The sequence below is a fragment of the Dermacentor andersoni genome, chromosome 2 (genome assembly GCF_023375885.2).
Source record: "Dermacentor andersoni chromosome 2, qqDerAnde1_hic_scaffold, whole genome shotgun sequence".
NCBI lineage: Eukaryota > Metazoa > Arthropoda > Arachnida > Ixodida > Ixodidae > Dermacentor > Dermacentor andersoni.
The window spans coordinates 14,771,794-14,795,546 of record NC_092815.1 but is presented as its reverse complement, the minus strand read 5'-3'; the positions used below and the strand labels follow the sequence as shown (position 1 = coordinate 14,795,546).

Sequence of the window (23,753 nt, the reverse complement as noted above, 5' to 3'; positions counted from 1 at the left end):
GTCGTAGGTTCGTAATTTTCAACTATATTATTGCAAACAGACGCGTGTTTTTTAATGGCAGATAATGGTGACCGTGTAGCCGTCATGCGTGTCAAGCTAGGAGCGCCCGCTTGCAGCTTTCGTAGACACTAGCGCCACAGTTTCCTCTAGTATTGTACGGAAGTATCGCGGCAATGCATATATTCCTAGTTCACGAAATGGACTGACATTCAGGTCTTTTACTGCAGCACACATGCACCGTCAGTCTGACACACCTGCCAAAGGCATACAGCCAAATCGTACGGTAAAAGATCACATAAGCAAGATCATTACGCCGCTCAGGCTATTTCAATTTCGTGGAATGAATGCCATGTAGCCCCAAGAACACGCACTTTGATCGAAAGCGCACTTCGAAAGCGCACTTCGATCGCACCTTCGGGCGGTGCGAAGGGAAATGCAATAATCGAAGCAAGAACAATATGCAAGCGGTTTAAAGGTTCGCGACCTACAAGTCATCGTTCTTACGCTGTTGGGCCATTCCGCAAGAGATTCACTTTAATGTTTTAGACCATACGGTGGCCCGAACGTAGTGATGTGGCCGAGAAAGAGCCGGGTACGCCAAGCTGCACTTTTTCGGCCGTTACACTCTCATGCCACAGCGTGCAAATTAAGCTATCCTAGCTTGGCCTTCAAAGTTACCGCATTATCATTTTAAAGGCTACGAGAAGCACAAAACTGGTCTGTGTAAACCGCTAGCACTTATGCTGGGCCGGCGCGGCATGCTGTAGCGGTGGATTGTTTATGCACAATAAATTAACCATAAACACTTCAATTAACCATCGAGGTCTGGTAACGCGCGAAAACAACTCCCGAGGCCGCGCAGGGAATCGCCCTTCAAAAATTGCAGAACGCGCCATCGGGCTACAAAAACTCATTCGTTGGAGTTGAGATCGGACATTGTTTCAAGGCAAACGAAACTACAAAACAAGCTTACCACCAGCAACTCTCACGTGGTTGTCAATGTGTTGCATCAATATTTGTGCGACAGAACATCCAGGCAGAACACAGAACAGCGTGTTCAGCTTTATGTGCAAACCGTATAAAAAGCGAAAGTAGCAAGAACAGACCCGAAGCGGAACAACCGGAGCTGAAGTGGTTGCCCACCTTAAGAATGGCTCGGAAGGAATGATGCTTCCATTTCGCACTGAAAGACAAGTGCGAATACTTGCAAAGAATTACGCGCACTTTTTCCATAAAACAAGGCATCAATGTACACAGCATCAAATGCACGTGTGCGCATTTGGTTGAGGGCCACAAGCAGGAACCAACGTACGCGGATGACGTTTCGGTTACGGCAGTTTGACGACCAGCGGTTCCGAAAACACCGTGTATGCGTATACGCCGCACATAGCCTGCATGTGTGGCCTGGCTGGTACTTTGAAAGCGTTCAACATGCGCACACATCCGCAGGTTGGTTTTGGACGCATGTCCATGGCACGCTTCCGCCGTTGTGCTGCTGCGGCACCGATCGATCTTTCGTTGTCAAACAAGAATCGAGCAAGTCTCGACAGCGCTATCACATCGTCAAAACATGTACGAGAATTCGCTTAAGATATGTGCGCACCTTTATCATCGTTCGGTACTTTGAGCGCAGCGACAGAATCGGTAAATGCGAATCTTCTAGAACAAACAGAAGAAAAGAATAATAAAAAGCTAAAACACACCTGTCAACTACAAAGCTACAACCCGTCATGTACACTCGAGCCATAAAAGTATGAAAATGTACAAATAAAGCCGCACTGTAATGCTCTAGAACTTATAATGTGGAAATTGAAATCTCGTTCGAGGCTCGATTGTCCCGAGCCGCAGGAGCTAGCGACACGACGCACACTTGCGGCTGCAGACGGATGTGCACGGATCGATATTGAATGCAGCGAATGCACATGAGGCGGCACAATGGCGTGCATCGACGTCGTCACTTGTTGTCCTCCCGCTGGAGCATGGCGAAGTGCAGGAAGACCTGCTCGAGCGTGAGCTGCGCCACCGAGTAGTCGGCCACGTTGAAGACGCCCTTGGCCTGGTCCATGACGTCGAACACCTCGGCCCAGCTCAAGTCGGGCGCCGACAGATGGAACTCGAGCAGCCCGTTGTGCGCGCCGATCAGCTCGATGCCCGGCAGTCGTGCCTGCATGTAGTTCTTGACGCCGTCCACCTCGGTGCCCAACGACTCGTCCTTGCTGCTGAACGAGCTGTGCGACGTGAGCGAAGTGGCCGACGGCTTGGCGCCGGCCACCTTGATCATGATGGAGTAGCCGCTGCCGAACTTGTTCTTGAGGTGCTGCGGCGAGCCGAGGCAGCACAGGCGGCCGTTCACCATGATCGCCAGCCGGCTGCACATGGCCTCGCACTCCTCCATGCTGCACCGGAGCGCGCGAGATTGGTCGCGCGCGGCTTCGTATCGGTCGCTGGCGCGCACGTGCGCCTCGGATAGAGGGCGACGCGGTTACGCGATGCGGCTCCGGTGCGAACGCTGTGCGCCACAGCGAGGAAACTGCGAGGGCCGCAGAAGCTACGGCAGCGTGCACGCCGCGAGGATGGCTATACAGTTTGGCCTCGCACCACTGAGACTCCAGAAGTTGAAAAAGATGGTAAGGCATATAAAGCGACGAAGAACATCGGCCAATCGTAGTCTCCTAACTACACGACTATACCGACGCTGTACAGCGCGCCCTTATTGATCTCATTAGAACTGTATCTGACTGAAGAGATTAGGTTACAATTAGGTTAATTGATCAGTACTAAAGGTTGTGGTACTGTCCATTCGGCAACGAATTATAAACGATTATCTGAGTGCGTTGCTTTGGTGGAACGCGCGACGTGTAGCTGCGTGTGTGACTCGGCTCAAGTGAAGAATCGTACGAAAGAATCGGATAATCCACCATTCGTTAGCAGCCATGTTCGAGGGCACCAATCTCGCAAGCTTTCTTTGCCGCACCGAAAAATTACAACCACAGAAGCTCTCTCCGCGGAAAAAATGGGTTTGGACATGTCTGACTAGGTTCCAACTGCTGCAGTGTGGTTCTCGCGTCGAAATTAATATTTTAAATTTTCGTAAAAATCATATTTTTGTTTTTCGCTTTTTATTTTCTGCCACAATCAGTGTTTAGTGCTCTTCGGAACTGACTCTGTCATTTGCTTCGTAGTTCTTGTTTTTGTATCATTCTATATTTTATTATTTTTATTGAGAGCAAACGATAACTGCTTCTGTTATTATTATTCTTTTACTCAATCTACTCCTTTTTCAACGCCTTTTTTCGATCAGGACACCACAAAATGGCTTGCGCCATGTAGAAGGACGCGTACCGAATTCGTTTTTCGACGCGTCTCACCCACTGACCCCTTGACGCCCGTGCTGGGGAGTGTGTGTGTATATATATATATATATATATATATATATATATATATATATATATATATATATTTATATCCTGAGCATTATCAATGATGAGAAGAATGACTACAGGCATGCACCGTGAATAACCCCGTTACCGACGAGTAAGCTCTTTAGCGCTCGGGTTTTTTCCTATTTTTTAACATTCACTCAGTTTGATCAGGGCACCATAGAATAGCTTGCGCGTTCGTCGATAATGTAAGAGCACCCGTAACGGGGATCGTGTCAACGAGCTGTACAATGACAATGGTAAGGGGAGTGAGGAATGCCCCGTGAATAACCCCGTTACCAACGAGTGATCACTTTGGCCCTCGGCTCTCTCCCTCATGCCTTTTAAATTTCCTTCTGTCCTTTCGTTTCTTTGTGTCTCACTGTTTTCTTTTTTCGTTAATTTTGCGTTTGAAAAACAACCATGACTTTATTGATGTTTCGGCCGGGGTCCGGCCTTTATCAATTGTGGTACTCCTTGATATATATATATATATATATATACACGATCGAATTATCGCGTGCAATCTGCTCGAACCTATGGGAGGTGAGAATGATGCTGCAGCCGCGGACGATGAGCTCCTGCAGCGTGTTCCAAACGCAGCGCTTGGCCACCGGGTCCATGCCGGTGGACGGCTCGTCCAGAATCACCAGCTGCGGGCTGCCCATGAACGCCACCGCTGTGCTCACCTTGCGCTTGTTGCCTCCACTGCGTCAATGGAAAGCGCCGCGTTGCAAGGTCACGCGCCTGTGTGCCCTGAAACAACAGTACTGCGCTTTCATTTATCCACAAAGAGCCTGCGGCGTGCCTGTAGGTGTCGAGTGTGCTGTCCAAGTGGGGCGTGAAGTAGAAGAGCTGCGCCAGCGCGCGGCACACGACCCCGAGGCGGTTCTCGGGTATGCCCCGGATGCGCGCGTACAGCGTCAGCACCTCGCGGCCTGTCAGGAAGCCCGGCAGCGCGTCCGTTTGCGGGCAGTAGCCGATCCGCCGGCGAACCTGCGCGGATGGCTACCGAGCTGAACTTGGCCCGTGCGATTCAAGTGCAGAGTGAGCAGGCCCACAAGCACTTGCAGTTCGACAGCAGATGGCCAGAGTGTTTGGTTTCGTTTCTGTTCTCACCGCATTCCAGTGCAGGGCTCACCTGCTTCGTATCACTGGTGACCGAATAGCCGTCGACGAAGGCCTCGCCAGCGCTAGGCCCGATGGTGGCGGTGAGCATGTTGAAGGTGGTCGTCTTGCCGGCGCCGTTGATGCCGAGCAGGCCAAAGCATTCGCCCTTGCGCACGCCGAACGAGAGCTCGTGCACGGCGCAGAACGAGCCGTAGACGCGCGACATCCGCCGCAGCACCAGCACGTCGCGTTTCGCCAGCTCCGACACGCTCGAAGAGAGTACGCGCTCCTTCTCCTCGGCCACGTCATCGTCCTCCTGCATCTGCTGCTGACACCCAGGGGACGAACAGCACGGGAACACGGTTCATTGACGTGTTAAAGCGCTGACGCGGTCTAACACAAGGACCTATAATCCGGAACTGGCAGCCACGTGTGCGCTCTTGTTTGTTTGTTTTTACTCGTTATGAGACGTCCCAGTATCAGTCTACGCAGTTTCCGCGTGCTGCTTCCGGCAGAAGTACACAGTTGCAAGCGTGCAAAATGCCTGCTGGCGCTTGGTGGGCGCGTTACTGTCGACGACGCGCCTATGACGAACGCGTTGTAACGAACTACACTGCCTTTACGAGACCGGCCGGCAACTTCAGCGCTAACGGTACTGTACGTGCGCATCCGAAGGAATTTTCTTCAACTGCGAATCTTCCTTTGAGAAAACCATATGAGTTTTCTTCATAGCGTGGCGCTACACTCAGGTGGGTGGCAGTTTTTCCTTTCGTGAACCTTCCTCCGCCTTGCAGTCTTCCACAAAACTGATTTGCCATATTTACTGTACTTATACTGACAAATCAATGGTTCGGTTTGCTTCCTCTTTGGCATGTTGATAGTCCTGTCAAAATCATACAGGAAAATGGTTTAGAAAGATACGACTTGTGACACAACATTACGTAGCCCAAGGCTGACGGAGACACGGGAGACATATGACAGCGATTGCTATAGCGTCAATCCGTACCAGCTATCCAGATCGCCGCGTTTGTCAGTTTTGACTGGTACGGTAGCTCAAAATGTTTTTCCACGGCCGCCTGGGTCGGCACGCGCCGATCCAGGCGTGGTATTTCTGCTACGCCCGTCGTGGCTCGCAAACGATGTCGTTTGCAGCGGAACAGCATTGGTCGCACTGACCTCGTTAGGTGCGACCGACTTGCGTCTAGCCGAGCCGCTGACGGTGAGCCGTTCGGTGAAAAAGCCGGCATTCGCCTCGCATGCGCAGAGCACGGCCAGTCCCAGCAGCGTGTGCAGGATGAACGACAGCAGTGCGCGCGCGATGCCCGGCGATCCCCACGAGAGCAAGTCCGGCTGCCAGTCGATGCACTCGTTCTGACGGCAGTAGTCTGCGACAAGCGCACCAATGCACGTCCGCTGAGCGAGCAACGTCGTAGTTACCTTTTAATGGGCGACTGCTGTTTGTACGTTACGAAGACGTACACGAGGATGGACACGACTTCTCAGTGACAGCAGACATGCCAAAGTTTTCTCGCAACTTGTGACACGCCGGCACTGACACAATGTAAAATTCAATGGAGGCCTTTGCCAATTTCGTTAATACCAGTACTCATCGAGGTAGAAGCGGGAGGGAAAAGCGCTCCGGCTTTTACCCATATTCTGTGATAATGGTACCAAATACATTGCACCTATCTGACACGATGCGAGGCAAATGCAGTGCCTCTAAATGGTACACGGAACCTCTTATAGTGATTCATATGGTTTTCACAATGTCATATATTTTGCTCTGCTCTATATAGGGTGTCGCAGCGCGCCTACCCTTGCAGCAATAGCGCGCCCGGTTGGGCGCGATCTCGCAGAGGACGTTCTGCGTGTAGTAGTCGTTGCAGACGATGTTGAAGTGCGCGTTGCGGTACAAGCTGCAGAAGGCTCGACCCAGTGCGTACATCGGCAGCATGTACGTAAACGCGCAGTCCACGGTGTCGATCACGTGCTCTAAACCGGGCTTGCCCCTCCACTCGAGCACCGCCACCAACACCAGGGCGCACACGCCTGGCACGGGAAGGCAAAAGAAGTGACATTCACGACTTGAAGGTCGAACCAAGGCGCTTCCTACAAGTGCGACGGCCGTATTCTTCAGCAATCTCTTTCGTCCGCCATACTTTTGGCATGACGCGGTGCGCGGCGTGACGGGACCTTTGCTTGCTGGCTTAAGCCAATCACCACGAAATCGCTGGATCCAAAATATGGTCCCGAAAGGTATATGCGCGTCATGCCACCTTATTAAGCGCACCTGCAGCGAAGAAGACTGTGGCGATCCGAACGTAGGCGGCCGTGTGGGTGCGGAAGCAGAACGACATCGCCGCGATCATGGGCAGCCACGAGATGCCGAAGTAGAAGAACAGCAGGAACATTACCGCTGGACAGACAAAAGGTACACAGTTCAAGTGAACACTTGCGCTTGCCCATCTTAGCGCCTGTATGTATTATGAACAGCTACAGTCAGTGGCACCTCCAGGGTAGCCTAAATTACAAAGAAAATGGGGCGAGTTCGGGGCGGGAGGGGGGGGGGGGGGGAGGGGGCGAGCTCCTCAATAGCATGCAGAGAACGGCGTGCGAAGGAAGGGCGGGACTTCGCTGCACGCTGAATATATGCTGTCAGCGTTGAAGCGCTGCATGCCCGGGGCAGTGTCGGTTTCGGCGCGGGTTCTCATGTCTGAATCCTCTAGTGATTGTATTTGCTAAAAAAGTTCAAAATAGAAAAAGAAACTATAGTGACCGCTTCCGTATCTTATTGCGCTCCCGCCATAGCAGCACCAATTGTCATAATCTCTGTATTCGTTCAACTTTTTTGTAAACATGTACTATATAAGCTAAGCTGCTGTAGTTACATACTAATCCAGTGCCATAATGACAGAGGGTGAGGGGTCGAAGGCAAAACGGGGCCTGTGTTCACAGAAAAGTCATTACGGTAAAATTGTTTACGAAAACATTGAGAAAAGCAGATGCCAGCCAGAAGTGACATCGTACATATAATATTATCGAAGGCGGCTGGTTGGCGAGTGGCAAATAGCACTTACGAACAAAAAGCTTTGCGAACTTGGCTACAGGTTACGAGCAGGCTTTGAAAACGCCAGGCGTCATGACTGCGTCCGTGCACTGACGCATGTTAGCTGCCCAACGAGACGCGCTATCAGTAACACTCAGCGCATTGCGCGTGTAGGGCGCACCTCGCTCGCGCAGCTCGGTGAATCCCTGGGTGTTAAAGAGGCGGAAGGTCGACATGACGAGCAGGCACGATGAGATGTAGAGGAGCAGCGACCAAATGGCGTAGGCCGCCCAATAGGCGATCATGTTGAGGCCCGAGATGCGCTGCAGGTGGCGCGAGTTGCTCACGTGGTCCAGCACCAGGAACACGGAGAAACTGGCGATCAAGAACGAGGTGCCGAAGATGGTCTGCTGGCCTATCTGGAAGCTCTCGCGGTGCATTGTGATAAGCTTGTTGGCCTGCCAAAGATAAAGTTCGCAGATGTACCAACGTTCACAAAACGTCTCAACTGCCGTCCGCGTTTGGTCTCTGTTGTAGCGAACGTCTCGTGATCGTTAGCGAATTTAGTCATGCCGATCAGTTTTGTAACTGGAGGGAGCTCAAAGAGCGGCCGATGCCGGCACGCTCCGACTTAAAGGGACACTAAAGCGAAACAATAAATCAGTTTAGACTAAGGAAGCATTGTTTGAGAACCATGCAGGCAGTCATTTCAAAAAGATAGTTTGATTATTAGATGAGAAAATGAGGTTCCAAGTATCAGTATTTGAATTTCGCGCCGAAACCCCGGCGCCGGTACGTCAGCGTGACGTACCGGCGCATTTGGGCCGCGTTGGCTGAATAAAGGTTCCCGAAACTTGCCATGCTTATTATTTGGTTCCTTTAGAACACAATGTAGTCAATCTGTACCGCTATATATAATTAGTAGGCCCTAGAAGATTCCATCAAAATCCAAGACGTCACAGCCCCCAAGTGCGGGAACTTAAATAGGCGTCGCCACCCGTATTTTGTTTTTGCGCTTTTTTTGGCTTACCAAACGTCTTATCGTTGTAAGAGTGGTGTTATTCGTGTTGTAGATCGGTAATTTACTGATGCAGAAGAAATCATTTTTCACTTTAGTGTCCCTTTAAGAGCAGCTTTGATACGGGCCCAGAATCTCGGTCAGCTGCGACGAGACACTCTGTGGCCAAAGCTGAAAGGACGCTCATACGAGGAGCAGCCAGGTTTTTAATAGAACCTTCAAATGTAACTAATATGACCTTCAACTGTAACTGTTTCAGGTTGGTTCTGATCTCGTTTGACGCTAAAGCAAAACAAAACGTGCATTAAAATATTGAGGAGCCATTCCACTATCTGTAAGTGGATGACCAGCGAAGTTGTAGCACATCGCACAGGGTTAGAGAAGGGTGCATCTATTTATTTTCATCATTTGATAAAGGTAGTGACGATAGCTTTGCGATTACTGTGATATACACTGATTGGTTCGGTTACAACCTTTGACAGAATCTTGGCCAAAGTTAAATCTATACGCGACCATTGTTGAGTGGATGAGTGACTTGGATTGGTGTGGCACTTCAAACGAAACTCTTCAAGCACAAACTGAGGTACCAATTTCTTGTGTGGTTTTGAAATGTCCACATTGAACGCTCTAACGATGATCACAGGGGTAGTGTTAACACGGTTAACCTATGCAAAGCGCGTGGTCATGAACTTCTCGATATAACACTCGGGTGTGCCTGGAGACATACACAGTAGATATGACAATTCTGCCTTTCGTTTGTACAGCACAGACATTCGCGCAGTCGGTGGCATGGTCCTCTTGCGAAGCAAGGGTGTATCGTGGTACATACATTCTGTCCTTTGCGTATATGGCAATGCCTCCTGCTCGTGAGTCCATGTGCTGTTCACAAACGATCCCAGTATACCCATCGACTTGAAACAGTGCATCTTGAATGTTTTCATTTATTATTATTATTATTATATTATTATTATTATTATTATTATTATTATTATTATTATTATTATTATTATTATTATTATTATTATTATTATTATTATTATTATTATTGCTTCAACAGTTGTAAAATATGCTGGTCACCATTTCGAAAACATGTACATCTTACCGTCTTGGTGTTGATTCTTGCTATATGTTTTGCTTCTTGTTCGTGTTAAGCTTCCTAACTGTTAATCCTCCTACATTATCTTGTTATATGTCGATGGTAAAGTAAATATTGCGCACTCGTCCGCTGATTTTTCCGGGCCATGTCCCTCAAGCCACTGGTGGCTTTGACACGCCCGTTTTCCGTATTGTTTCTCTCGGCTCTCTTTCTCATACCTATATCCGCTTTGTCCAATGCAGGGTAGCAAACAGGACGTGAGACTGACTGGACTCCCTGCTTTTTCGCTATCTCGCTGCGGGTCGGCCCGGTATTGCACAACTTCCGGGATCGGCCCACGAAAGAGGTTATTTTCGCCCATGGACACGACAAATGCCTAAGTGAAGGAAAAGACCAGTCAAAAACACAAAGCACAAGAGGAGAGGTTCACACCACAACGACTGGACTATCAAATGAGCTTTATTAGAATCGGTCTAGTCCCAGCAAGGCATGCTCTGCTGGCCTTGCTGGCACTACACCAATTCTAATAAAGCTCGCTTGATAGTCCAGTCGTTGTGGTGTGAACCTCTCCTCTTGTCCTTTGTGTTTTTTTACTGGTTTTTTTCTTCAAGTATGTACCAACTGGCCCAGATTTCAACCCTTCTGCAAATGCATAGGGGGGGGGGGGGAGGGGGGAGGTACACGGCCTCGCTCTATAAAGACAAGACAAGCGCTGCCCTGTTTGTCTTTTCCGTTGATCACGTTGATGGTCACCGCATACTATATTTTATTGTAGTACAGTAGCAGTATAGAACGCTGTCTGAAAAAACGTACACGCCAAAAGCAGAAAAAAAGTAAAAACCTGACGTTTCGGAATCTGTACGAGTCTCTTATTCACAATGGAGTGAAAGCACAGAATTCCATTTTTTAAGTCAAGTCAAACGTGAAGGTTTTTTTTATCTCTTTTTCTCTCCTTTTGGCAAGTGTACGTTTTTTTTATTATTAGAACGACAGCAGCAACTCATTCGCCGTACTCTTGGCAATCTATATCGCTAAATGTTTGGCCGGCATACGTTGTTTACTATATGTTCTTGCCTACGAAGAGCTGTCATTATGAATATAGGAAAGTCACGTATTCCGCCTTTAGAATTAGAGAAAGCTACGGTAAAGTTTAGTCATTAGATGACGCGTGGTGTTCGATGATTGCTGCTGGTGGAATGAACTTTTTCACTTATTTGTAACCCTACATGCAAGCGCTATATATTTGCGTTTGCGTGGATAGAGTGAAGTTTGTGGAGGGTCCCCTTTCGACATATTGATCGTTAGAAGCTGCGGCATGTCATAAGGTCGTCTACTAATTTTATCAGAAATCTCCAGAAGCGACATGACGCAGTGAACGCAAATTTTAATTTCGTAGGTACCGCGATACGCCAAGCTGCACTCTGACAGATGGGAAGGTGAAAGCACATTTCACAAATGTGTATGAAGTAACATTTGATTAGTGCACGCAACGCAAGGCAAAAACCAAAATGCTGACCGTCTCTGCCACCCCCCGAGAGGGAAGGGTGGTTGTGCTTGAGGCATGACACTATTACCTTCCAGCGTCCGGTTCGCCTTGAGCGAGCATCGCCTACCTTCTCCTCGACCACCCGAGGGAACGGATGGTTGACCACGGTGAGCTTGAGTGACGCGTTGTCGAACGTCTCGTGCAGCAGCGCCCTCTGGTAGGCGGCCATGGCGAGCGCCGGCGTGTGGTACACCTGGTTGTTGAACAGAAGCCTAGCCGAGCGAACGCGGCCACCTGGCCCCTCGTCTTCGAAGCTGGCCGCGATCAGTGTGCTCGTCAGGAAGGTGTTGCCTTCTAGCACAGATGCGTTCACCAGGTAGCTTTCCACGTTTCCCGCCTCCACCAGTATTGGAGTCACCTAGAGGCCAGTACGCTCGGCTTAGATTATCTCGATGTGAGCGAAACGAATAGAACAGTCCGACATAACCGCGTTTACGCCAAGTCGACTCTGGAGATCCTTACGAGATCGCAGTGGCATCAAGCGCCGTGACGGAAAACATAGCACTCAAACCATGTCTCCAAAATAGGGCAGCGCACGTCTAACCTCAGGACATGCTGGAACAAACCTTGCGGCTACTAATGGCTTGGCAGTACCACCAACTGTCAAAAGCGCCTGTGACCAGACCTATTGTTGCTCCAAAGCTTGCTCTTCTACCGCGTCCCAATCGAAGCTTCAGGTGGGCAACTGGATCCCTGACGCACGGCTTGTCGACAGGTCTTCTTACTTGCCGAGTGGCTTCGAAAAACTGGATAAAGACCACTTTTGTAGCTTTGTGCTAAATACCATTTGATTCTATTTCAAAAGACAACCTTTCCAAGTGGTCGGGCCAATCACCCTACAGCATGCAGGCGGTTTCGCATAGACAACCCTACCTGGTGGCGTTGACAGAGCCATACCTTAGGACGACAAACGCTGATCGAATTGGTAAGCATTCATGTTTTGAAAAGTTAGGTGTTCAAGACAGACACAAGAGGAACGAAAAGGACAGCAAAAAGTAAAGACATCAACTGGAACTTCGCACTGTGACAAAAAAAAAAAATTCATCTGTGTGTATGTGGAGGGGAAGGCAGTGCCAACCAGTATATCATGGACATGAGTGCACTCTCGGCCGGTATCGGTTCGTGCATGACAATTCTTTACATGGAATATAACCAAAGGTGGCCTTACACACGTGCTACCGCAATTACTGATATGCCACGCCTCGACCGCATTAGATAGCCAATGGAGGTAGCCCATATTCTAGTTGAGAGTAAGAGGAAGACATGAGTTGGACAGGCCACGTAATGCTTAGGACATTTAACTGGCGGTCCATTAGAGTTGCCGAATGGATATACCAATGGAAAAGGAGACGCAGTGCAGGACAGCAAACAAGTAAGTGGTGTGATGAATTTAGAAAACTTGCAGTCGTAGGATGGAATCAGTTGACGCAAGACGGGGGTAATATCGCATAAAGAGGCCTTTGTCCAACAATGGATGCAAAATAGGCTGATAGTGATTTTCTTTAAATTGGGAGGACATTTACAATCGTGACAATGCAATGAAAGATTACACGTTGGGCAGGTCGGCGACCAGTTGAGTTGATCTGGTATCATTGAGGCACGGACTTGTCTGACCTATATAAAACAAAGCTCAAAAGTAATTGTACACACTTCTCCGATACAGAATTATGCAAACATGTTAGTATGTTAGTATTTTCGCCAACGCGTCCGCGAATGCATTGTGCGTTAAGAACACCTGTCAAGTAGGGGTTGACGAATAATCGAAATTTTGAATACGAATAGAATATTGCACACTAAGTATTCGTTTTGTATTCGAAAAGGGACTATTCGGTATTTTCGAATTAGAATTCTGAACCAACCAAATATTTCGGGACAACACACTGTTGAAGTCTTCTTACTATTCTCTGTCTGCTAAACAAAGTATCGCAAATTATCAGAAATGTAACAACAATAAATGTTTTCGAAGAAATGCACAAACAAAATAGATAATGCAATTTTCGTTCTCGGTTTTGCGGTGGCAGCCTGGATAACCTCCTCCGAGTTTTGCTGGTAATCTGTCATTACGTGTATTTGACAGTCTGGTATTGTAGAATTTTTATCTTTTACGCTGCGATCAGCGATGTCTTTCTTGCAACGAATCATTTTACATGTGTTTACGGCACAGAAGTCCTTGAGCAACAATTTCTCCCCACAATTTCCGATTCTTTTAGGCAATCATTTATTTATTGTTTCTTTAAAGCTCCATTCCGTATAGCAACCATTAATTCTTGCAAAGCTTGTTTGCAACCAGGTTCTAAAGATGTTAAGAGCATATTCAAGCCGTTCTTAATTACAATTCGTTATGTTGTTATGCTATGGGTAAAAGCTGCCGCTCAGGGCAACTTGACAGAAGCCCACAGCTTTACCAGTACAATGCAATCGGCGATAGCAGCATGCGGGATGCACTAGTAAATATCGAAACACATATCCCCTAGACTCATGCAAAAAAAAATGCGTAGATTGACCCAAGAACACACCTGCATCGAAGGATGTAAAAGTAACGTGAGTATTCGTTAACGCTCAAATGGAAATGATTTTTCTACATGGAGAAAAAAATTATGAAATGTTTGTTTCGTAGTTAAAATATCGATTTCGGTTCTGTTGTGCTCATCCAGAAGTGCAGGTAGTGCGCTTGACAATTCTTTTTAGTAATTTGTTCTAGCTGTAACAACATTCCAAATTTCTTTATGGCAGGTGGCACAAGACGTCACGTTGTGTTCAAGCCTAGCAAGGTCGATCCTGGATGTGCGATGTTACTCTAATTCTCTTTTGAAGAGGTGTAGTTGGTTTGTACATGTATAGCCAAATATAGGTAGCAAATAGATCTGCCTGTGGGTTCAGGTCAGATGTACGACCAGTCATACCAAACATAAAATAGTGTTCATATAAACTTTTCTTGAACAAATATATTTTGCATGTTTGTCAGTGTCTCGTATGCATGCATGTTTGTGATTAGTGATCTTCTATTTAAAGCTCTTGGTCCACGATAACCTTCTTTTTTTTGGACTAGTCCGCCCAGGCGTGGTACCGAACTATACAGAAATAAATATTACTACTAATTCAAGCTGATTCTTTGTCCGTGATAGCTGTCTTTTTTGGACTAGTCAGTACAGGCATGGTACTTAATTATGCAGAAATAAGTATTCTTACAGTACATACGTACATACGTTTGACTATCCGACAGACGATTCGTTATTGGATACTTACTATTCGTATTTGACATTCGCTCATCTCTATTGTTTAAGTCTTCTTTTTCTGGTCAACTGCTCTTTCTCTGCATGGCGGCGAATATTTTCTTCTCTCAGAGTAGTTCATCAATTCACAGTTGAAGACTAATCTCCTTCCTGCCTTGCCTTGCTTTCTGTGTTATCTCTCAGATTGAAAGAAATTACGAATGCTTTCACTGACGTCACGTCCAAAGTGGGCCCTCACCACGCTTGCCTCGCGCACTCCTTAAACTGGCACGTGCCACAGCTGAAGCGCAGTGGAAGGCCGAATAGCCCCGGTTGGTCTCGTCACGTGAGGGACTCCAATGATGCCGCAGCGTCTGAGCAAGGCGGAGGTCGTGACGTGGGCACCAAAGGACCAATCAGCGCCGCGATTCGCTGGCGCACGTGTGCATGCTGCGCGCGAGGTACGAATGCATTGTGCGTTAAAAAATTCACGTCATTGACGAACTCGCGCTCTTTCTCACACAGGCGTGGCGGCAGATAAACGCAGAAAAAAGGCGAGCACGAATGCCACCGGACCGCTTCGGATACGAGGCATGCTCTGAAGCGCAGATCAGCATGTTCAAAGACGTGCCTTCGCGGAGCACAGGAGGAGCACATGAAGAGGGAAGTAAGCGTGGGAAAACAAAATGACTCGTGAGTAAACGACGTGCAATGAGGCCGTAACCGTATGGCGCGTGCACTTTATTTTAAGCTCAAGTTTATTGCTCCCGTATAACGATCGACGGCCCAACCTCAGCACAACGAAGCCTCTGTCCGTGGATACTCAGGGGCTTACGAACTCGCAGAGTGCCTAAATTACTAGACACGTCCCCTGTGACCTTCAACGCTCCAGACTAGCATTGCGAATCCGACGCCCGTTGCGGTACGGGCAACAATGCCTTTCTGGAAAACGCCGCCATTCCATTGTTTCTCTCGTGGTGGGGCGCCGTACCTTGCTGGAGAACTGCTTTTTGAACTGCTTGGCCAGCGAGGCAGACGCCCCTCCGTGGAAGGCGTACGGCACGTCGCTGGCGAAAACCTGGTTCACGTCGAGCACGCGGGGCCCCGGCTTGTGCACCTTGGGCAGGCTGTCGATCCAGGTGAGCGTGTAGGCCACCACGAACACCGGCACGAGCAGCTGCGACAGCGTGAAGGCCCAGTTGCGCCGGCTGTGCAGCGAGTGCAGCACGAGCAGGCCCCACGTCTGCTGCAGCAGCAGCCGCGAGCCGCCGTTGCGCCGCGGGGGGGCGCTGCTGTCCTCCCGGCTTCCGTGGCGCAGCGGGTCCGAGAAGTGCAGCGCGCCCAGAAGCGTGTCTGCGGAACGCAGGGGTGCGATCCCGTGCCTCGCACTCTGAAGCTACACAGTGCACCGAGGCGTTCCGAAGCGTAATTTTCGCTGAGAAGAGAACCTTCGTAAGCGAGAGAATAACGCAACTGAGAAAATAATTGACCCCGACAGTGGGTTGGAAAGCACGGTGCCAGCGCCAATGACGTAAAATGGCTTTGCTTCTAAATACGGTGGAAAATCTTCGTCAAACATTGTCAATAAGATGTCGTTGCATTTCACTATCAAAGCAAGTGCGGTTTGCCCAATTTTATTCTTTTCAGGAGAACGCCCTTTCTGTGGGGTCCTGTCACGGCAAATCTAAACCGCACAAGGAGCAGGACTGAGAAGAAAAGCCGAGTGCGAATATTTCGCGATATATCCTTGTGGGCTGTGGATTTGCCATACGTTACAAACGAGCCCAGGTCTGTACCTTAATCGGTCCTATCACCCAGCAACGCAGCCAGAAACGACGAGGAGAAGACAGCCTTAGAGATTTAGCATATGAGCGTTAATAATTAGCATGAGCGTGAGGTTAGCATGAGCGTGAATCTGACTATCCAAGAGAACTTTCCTTCCGAGTCTGCTTTTAGATCTTTAGATCACGAGGCTGGTCAGATTCATGCTCATGGTAACCTTTGTATTAGTGCCCCGTCGGTGCATCTTATGGATAAGGAATTTATGTTCCTGGCGCTTGGCTGAAGTTTATACGCGCCCTCCTCTGTCCCTCTTCATCCGAAGGTTGTTTTTTTTTTTGTGTGTGATTTCTGTCAGGCGACTTGCACGTGCCGTTGTTGCTATCCCCTACACTATGCCGTCATTATTGATGTAGTGATGCCTGCCCTGTTCTTCGGTGAATTTTATGTAAAAAGACTTGTAAACATTTTTTTTTTGCAATTCTCGATGGCAGGACATGCGTAACAACGTTCGTGGTGGTTTGTTTCTGAAAATATACTTAGTTGCAAGTGAGCGCCTTTCTTGTCCACGTCTCCTTTATTCCGCAACGCTTCTGCGCTCCCCTTTGCAAAAATCATGTAGAACCAACTATCCCAACAGCTTACTATTCTATAAGACGCCAGTCGAATGTAGCTCACCGGCTTCAGTGTCGCGCAGTTGGTCAGGCTCAGGCATCCGAAGTCTTGACATTGCTGTGGCAGCGTAATCGCCAACTCTGCGAACCAACAGATGCGAAGTTCCAGGCCTCAGCTCAGTGAGCGAGTGAACCAACAATTAATACTGTTGCGGAGCGTGCAATTTAATTGAGAAGGTGCGACGTGGTTACGTAATCAGCACGCGCTTGCGTCGACCAATTCCCAGCGACGCCCGATGAGATTGCTTGAAAAATGTTGCTGATCACCGCGTGCTCTCAGCAGCACGATAGGTGCGGTTAAGCAAAGCAGCGTGCAGTTGGAGACGTAACAATAGCGGTGGGCGAATATTCTAATATCAGTGAACGTTCGTATTACTCCATTTCCGAATCAAACATCTGCTATTCGATTTTTTCGATTATTCGATATATTCGCTGTGGAGGCCGGCGCAGTGCGACATGTCGCGTTCGCTGCGGCGGAGCCCCTTGCGCTCGATGCCTGAAAAGCGAGCGCCTCACTTCTTCGGCCCAAAAAAAGCGCCGCACGCGCAGCAGACGGGGCGCCCCGGCTGACGCGGTGGCGGACTTGGTCACTGCGAGCGCTTCTGCCCAGCCACACGCGAACTCCGACGTCGGCCCGATGCGGCGAATCGTATACGCCGCGTCGACCGCCTTTATCGGTGCAAGATTCGTCCGGGTCGACAGGACCGATCGGAATGATAACGCGACACGGATACATGTAACGACAACAAAAGCGGCGCGTATTTCGTAAAGTGCGAAAGCATGTGCGAAAATACGGCCCATTAGTCGCCGATAGGCACGCAGATCGTGTGGCATATACGCGGCGACGAACTTGATTTCGCGTGATTTCGGCACCGCCTGTGCGCGAACTTGCCGTGACGTTCCATATTTCAGAACCTCTGACAGGTGGCACACATCCCGCCGCACCAGACAATGAAACGGCGTGGACGGTGCCTGTTTACGCCGGGGATGAAGTCACGTATACGCACGTCATGCACGCGCTCATTCGGTCTGTCGCGCAGATTCGCCGTACTATAACCCACCTGACGCGTAAAGCTGGGATAGCCCTTCTGTATTTTGGAAGAAAAATCTAGAAATCAACACTATGCCATAAATGAAAAAGTGCTGCAAAATACAGGTCCACTATTAAACTGAGGGCCTGATTGATATTCAGTACAACAGAAAGGCACTAATTCATCGCTTTCAGGGGCGTAAAAAGCCCTTGATATTATTCAACAGAAATTCAATTGATAAAAAAATATTTTCCTGACCTTTATATACTAAAACAGAGCTATAATCAATACGGGCATACTAATTTGGTATTTCCTTTAGTTAGAGTAGACCATACTGAATTCTTGATTTCTATATTCTTACGCAATGGTAGGAGACTCCCGAGCATCTGCACCACCGTATTTTCTGGCCCAAAATTTGCAATCAATATATTTCGTGAAAGGGTATCTGATATTCAATATTCGGTGTTTCTTTCTTGATTTGATTGGACATTCGATTCGAAATCTATTATTCGCTATTCGCACACCCGTAAAAGATACGACTAACTAACACTGAGCATTTATGCTTCCCGCAAAAGCGCTTAAATTGGGCACAATGTGATCACTTTCTCTGTAGCGAAGTGTTGACAGTACGAGTAAAAAAATATAACCAAGGAATTGTCTGGTGTATTGGTGAATGAAATAGTGAGGATTTGGATAGCATGAGACCAACGAGTGAACAAGGAGCTGGTATAGTAACATAGGGAGGCTTCAGATCCCGGTGAAACACATTAAATGAAATTCAGTAACACGATCACGACTGAATAGTGCGTTAACGACTACAACAGCATGACCATGACAAAGCAGTGGAATGGAACCCACGTGGTTCTAGAGGTACGCTAGTAAATAGTAATTTGTTACTGATACCTGAATGCTATGTGAAGCCGAATGTCACAACATGGGCGATTCGCATTCTGAAGTCTTTCTGCACCTACACCTAACCCGCCGTGGTTGCTCAGTGGCTATGGTGTTGGGCTGCTGAGCACGAGGTCGCGGAATCGAATCCCCGGCTACGGCGGCCGCATTTCGATGGGGGCGAAATGCAGAAAACACCCGTGTGCTTAGATTTAGGTGCACGATAATGAACCCCAGGTGGTCGAAACTTCCGGAGTCCCCCACTACGGCGTGCCTCATAATCAGAAAGTGGTTTTGGCACGTAAAACCCCTAATTTTAACCTATAGCTAAATATATTCTATGGTAAGTGACCACCCTGTGAGCCGCAGATTAAGCCCGATCTATTCGTACCGAAGAAAGACCTCTTCGAGCGTGGTGACAGAGACGCCGAAGCTGGCGATGCCGAGCTTCTCCTTGTTCTCCTCGAGGTGGCTGAAGAGGTGCTTGAAGACCGGCTGGTCGCCGCGCCCGATGCGCAGCGCCATCTCGGCGCCCACGTTGCTCTCGAGCTCGGCCGACGGCGCGAACGCTGCGACCACGTCCATCACGGCGCGCGGGTCGCACTTCGGCGTCTTCAATATCGCCATGTGGTAGCCCGCGCCTGCGCACACCGCGAAAGCGTCCAAGTGATTTTCGGCGAGGAGGTATATTGCTCTGTGGCATTATGGACGACAGAGTAATTCCGTCTCTGAACCCGCCGTGGTTGCTCAGTGGCTATGGTGTTAGGCTGCTGAGCACAAGGTCGCGGGATCGAATCCCGGCCACGGCGGCCGCATTTCGATGGGGGCGAAATGCGAAAACACTCGTGTACTTAGATTTAGGTGCACGTTAAAGAACCCCAGGGGGTCGAAATTTCCGGAGTCCTCCACTACGGCGTGCCTCATAATCAGAAAGTGGTTTTGGCACGTAAAACCACATAATCTAATCTAATCTTCCGTCTCTGATTATTAATGTTCAACGCGCACGTAGAAGTCGTATTTCTTGGTCCATCGTTCTCGGGGATACTTTCGCGGGACGTCGCGTGTTGGGCGACGCTTCGCGGGAGCGATTAACGTTCTGCCCACTACACGTATAGACAATCAGAATCCACTACTCGTAAGAATAAAACTACTCGACTCTTCCTGGTGAAAACGTCGCAGCGTAGGCTTGTCTCATCGATCAACCATTAGATTGCCGTGTTTTAACGTCCAGAGGTTGGGTACAGCAGGTGACAGAGAGGCCGTGTATATCACGTCGCTCTGCACTCATATTGACCAGCGAGCGCATTTTACCGTTTCAAGCGGCTTTCGAATGATATCTTCCCCGGCCACGCGAATCGAAACCGTGACCACGTGCTCCGAAGCAGATGTCCACTGAGCCATACCGCGGTTGGTGGAGCATCGATGTGACAGCGTGCTTACAGTTCGACCACGTTCGAATTACGCAATGTGCGACAGCACGGACGCGATATGCGCAGCTTTCCTGCTCCCCATACGATTGCATAGTTGTCGGCCTCTAGCACGAAATTATGGCTAAACGCTCGAAGCCTCGTGTTTTTTAGGGTGTGTTGGCTAAAGGTTGCATCTGTACGGGATTCCATGCGAGAAACAAGAGTGGCCTTGTATGGCCCATGACGACAACAGCGCTGAGAGTAAATCTACGGATCTCCCTGTAGAGCGATGCACCTTCAAGCTGCACTTGTCGGTTACTTAAATTAATAACAAGCTTTAAAAAGAACTCTCACGGGTGGTGCTATTAAAATCTGACGGTTATACTAGACTGTTCTTTTGTAATAACGGAGCTGTGAGCATACTTGATTTTTTGGAAACTCTGTAGAGGAAGGCGCAGAAAGAAAATGGAATTAAAAGGTATGCCTTGTGATGCGAATATTTGGTGTCCCCACTCAGTGAATAAGGTGAGATTCAGTTGGAATTGTTAAGGGTTACAGCTGACGTTAACTTCCACGATTCGACCATAACATAGTGTTAATTTCGATCTCAAGCCTTAAACATTCAAACTCATTCCTTAGAATATATGTTCAACTGCACTACACGGTGATGAGTAAACGTGCAGAAATGCGAGCCGAAGGTTATTTCTCCAATGTCTGAAGAGAACTGTGCTAGGCTAGACGACAAAGGAAGCTCGTACGCTTTCGCAGTGCTGCAGTGAGCGCGGTGCATAGTAAACAGCTCGACAAGAACGAAAAAATGTCGCCTTCGTAGTCCGACGTGCGGCTGCTTATGTGTGTGCAAAAAGGAGAAATCAGCAGGACGAACCAAGGTTCTTCTTAAGGAAGAAGGGCGAGCCACAGCACTGGACAATGCCATTGGCCATGATGGCGATGCGATCCCCAATGGCGTCAGCCTCTTCCATTGAATGCGTGGTGAGCAGTATGGTGCGCTGTGCCTTCTCCGACAGGAGCAGGTCCCACATATCGCGCCGGGCAGCCGGGTCCATGCCAGCCGTTGGCTCGTCCAGGATCACAACCTGCAGGCAATGTGGCGAAGCAAAAAAATGAAAAGACAGCGATGACCTGTTATATCAAACAAAAATCAGGCACCACCTAGCGAATGGATGTTCACTGGCAGATGACTGCATTGTTCGCTGCAGATGACTGCATTGTTGGCTCTTGGACAATGCTTGGCGTAATATTCACTTTGAAGACATCACAGTTTTGTACACAAATAACAGTGGGATAATTTGGTCCATAGAAGCGCATCGCACAGATAACGCAGCCACTGGATTTTTGTCATAACAATTAAACCACGCATTCATCTTATACTGATTGCTTTAGGGCGGAACATGGCAAGCGAACTCGGTTCGACGCCTCACGGTTTGCGCTCGCTGCGCCAGTCGAGTGTTCACATGGCAGAGCACACCATGCAACATGCAAGAATGGGACGTGCACATGAGGCGCAAATAAAATAAGAGACCGAGGCCACGCTCGCTTAAGGTGTACAGCGCTTCCGTCGCCTGTGCGAGCAGAGCATCGAGTTGTCCGTTACGCAAGACAGCTCGTGACGTAACGACTCCCTCTCTTCAACAAGAGTTCATAAAGATGGGCTAGACAGAGCGGAGGTGTGTGGAAAAGGTTATGTAGAAACTCCATATGACTTTCTGCATATGTGGCAGAATGCGTAAGCATTGTGCCACTTTCTTATCTCCACGCATGTATACGACACGGCATCTGTTTAGCACGATTGACGAAGCAGTAGACGGTTAATTAAATGAATGCTTTATTGGCCTTCTAATTTGTTTTGGCACGTGATCCGACCAGTATAAACCCTTATCAGCCCTTATCGGTAGTTATCCACCTGATCGGGCTCTATTTAACCCTTTGGTCTTTATAAACCTTATCGCATTTGACTCGACCCTAATAACCCCATACAGGTCCTTGTCAACCTTATCAGAATTGACCTGACCATTATAAGCCCTTATCACTCTTTAGCACCTTATTCAGCCGCGTCGAACCATCATAAACCGCAATCAGACCCGTATAACCCCTCATTCCATCTTATCATACTTAATTAATTGACTGCTTATCTGTCTGTGTTGCGCGACAACAAAGACAACGCGGAACAACACATTTATAAGGTTCACAAATATTCGCCTCCCGCAAGCGTGCGTATTTAGCTCTGTGGGTAACAAAGACTCTAGGCTTCTTAACGGCACGCGTCAACGGCGATTTCTTCAGTGAGTTGAAACAGAAATGCTTACGCATTTAAAATAAATGAGCGTTGCCGATGACGGTTGGTGAAGAATTCTAATAACACTGAAGTAGTTATCTTCAGACCCAAAAATAAACCGCTTCAATTAAAAAGCAACATACTTTATGAAGGAAAAATCATTGACATCGTCGACGAACATAACATTCTGGGAGTTGCATTCTCTGCACACCTAGGTTGGTATACACACATAATTATACTCTGCAATAAACTTTCCTCAATAACTGGAGTATTATCGCGATGTCGGGCTTTCCTTCCTCACTGGTCAACCTACATATTTACAACGCATTATTTGCATCACATATTAACTATTGTAGCCTTGTGTGGCGTACGACGAGTAAGAACAATGAAATAAGCATCCTTCGGTTGCAAAAGAAAATAGTCCGCAATATCGCCAATATTCCGTACTTAGCTTCGACGCAACATGCTTTAAAAAATATAATATACTCAAGATAGTCCACTTGTGCAGGTTTCGCATTTTAAGTTTATTTGTTTCTGCATCAAATGCGCCGCAAAACTTTTCAATATCTGTCGCAGCTCTAACACCTAAGGATGCTGATACGCGTACACGCAGCACAGAACAATTGTTGGTACCGCGATTCCGAACTAACTATAAATTTCAGGCTCTACACTTTAATATTCCGGCCATTCTAAATGAATATACACATCCAGGTGACTTTTCACGAAAACAGTTAGGGCAATACTCTGTGAACCTGTAGTTTGCTACACATTCGTTCTTATGTGCTGGCATATGTATTTATTTTGGTATTGCCATTGTTTCATGTCTGCTTTCGTCTGTAACAATGTTTCGTGTTATGTGTATTCGCACAAATTGTTGATTTTTGCATCTATAGTCCTTGTATAACGTTCTGAATTCTGATGATCTTTTGTATAAATTACGTTGCAAGGCTCTTCCTTGTTATTCTATAAGAGTGATGTAGTTATTTTGTTATGGTCTTGAACCCTGCCACGTGAGGGTTTCCGGGCCCATGTCAAGCTGCCAGCTGCTTTTAGCCTGGAAGACCTTCCAGTTTCTCTGGAGAAAATAAACATTATTATTATTATTATTATTATTACAGAGAGACAAAGTGTGCAGTTGCGCATGACGTCCGTTTTTCTTCTCAGAAGCACCCGTACGCTCATAAGCATGCTCGGACAAAAATAAAGGCTTACCTTGGAGTGTCCAA

The 23,753-nt window shown here is 48.2% G+C and overlaps 1 protein-coding gene across 1 annotated transcript in view; it reads right to left on the bottom strand.

The window, feature by feature from the left end:
* Window positions 1-220: 220 nt before the first annotated feature.
* LOC126542907 (phospholipid-transporting ATPase ABCA3-like) overlaps window positions 221-23,753 on the bottom strand; it is a 157,697-nt gene continuing 134,164 nt past the window's right edge. Inside the window, exons 13-26 of the mRNA XM_072286109.1 lie at window positions 23,740-23,753; window positions 21,118-21,328; window positions 19,214-19,463; window positions 16,905-16,981; window positions 15,439-15,800; window positions 11,303-11,593; window positions 7,757-8,033; window positions 6,820-6,945; window positions 6,345-6,578; window positions 5,706-5,914; window positions 4,561-4,893; window positions 4,228-4,415; window positions 3,957-4,127; window positions 221-2,396 (exon numbers count right to left, since the gene is read on the bottom strand). The exon at window positions 23,740-23,753 is cut by the window's right edge and continues 142 nt beyond it. Of these exons, the coding sequence (XP_072142210.1) occupies window positions 1,955-2,396; window positions 3,957-4,127; window positions 4,228-4,415; window positions 4,561-4,893; window positions 5,706-5,914; window positions 6,345-6,578; window positions 6,820-6,945; window positions 7,757-8,033; window positions 11,303-11,593; window positions 15,439-15,800; window positions 16,905-16,981; window positions 19,214-19,463; window positions 21,118-21,328; window positions 23,740-23,753 (3,185 nt within the window). The 3' untranslated portion in view covers window positions 221-1,954. The remainder of the gene's footprint in view (window positions 2,397-3,956; window positions 4,128-4,227; window positions 4,416-4,560; window positions 4,894-5,705; window positions 5,915-6,344; window positions 6,579-6,819; window positions 6,946-7,756; window positions 8,034-11,302; window positions 11,594-15,438; window positions 15,801-16,904; window positions 16,982-19,213; window positions 19,464-21,117; window positions 21,329-23,739) is intronic.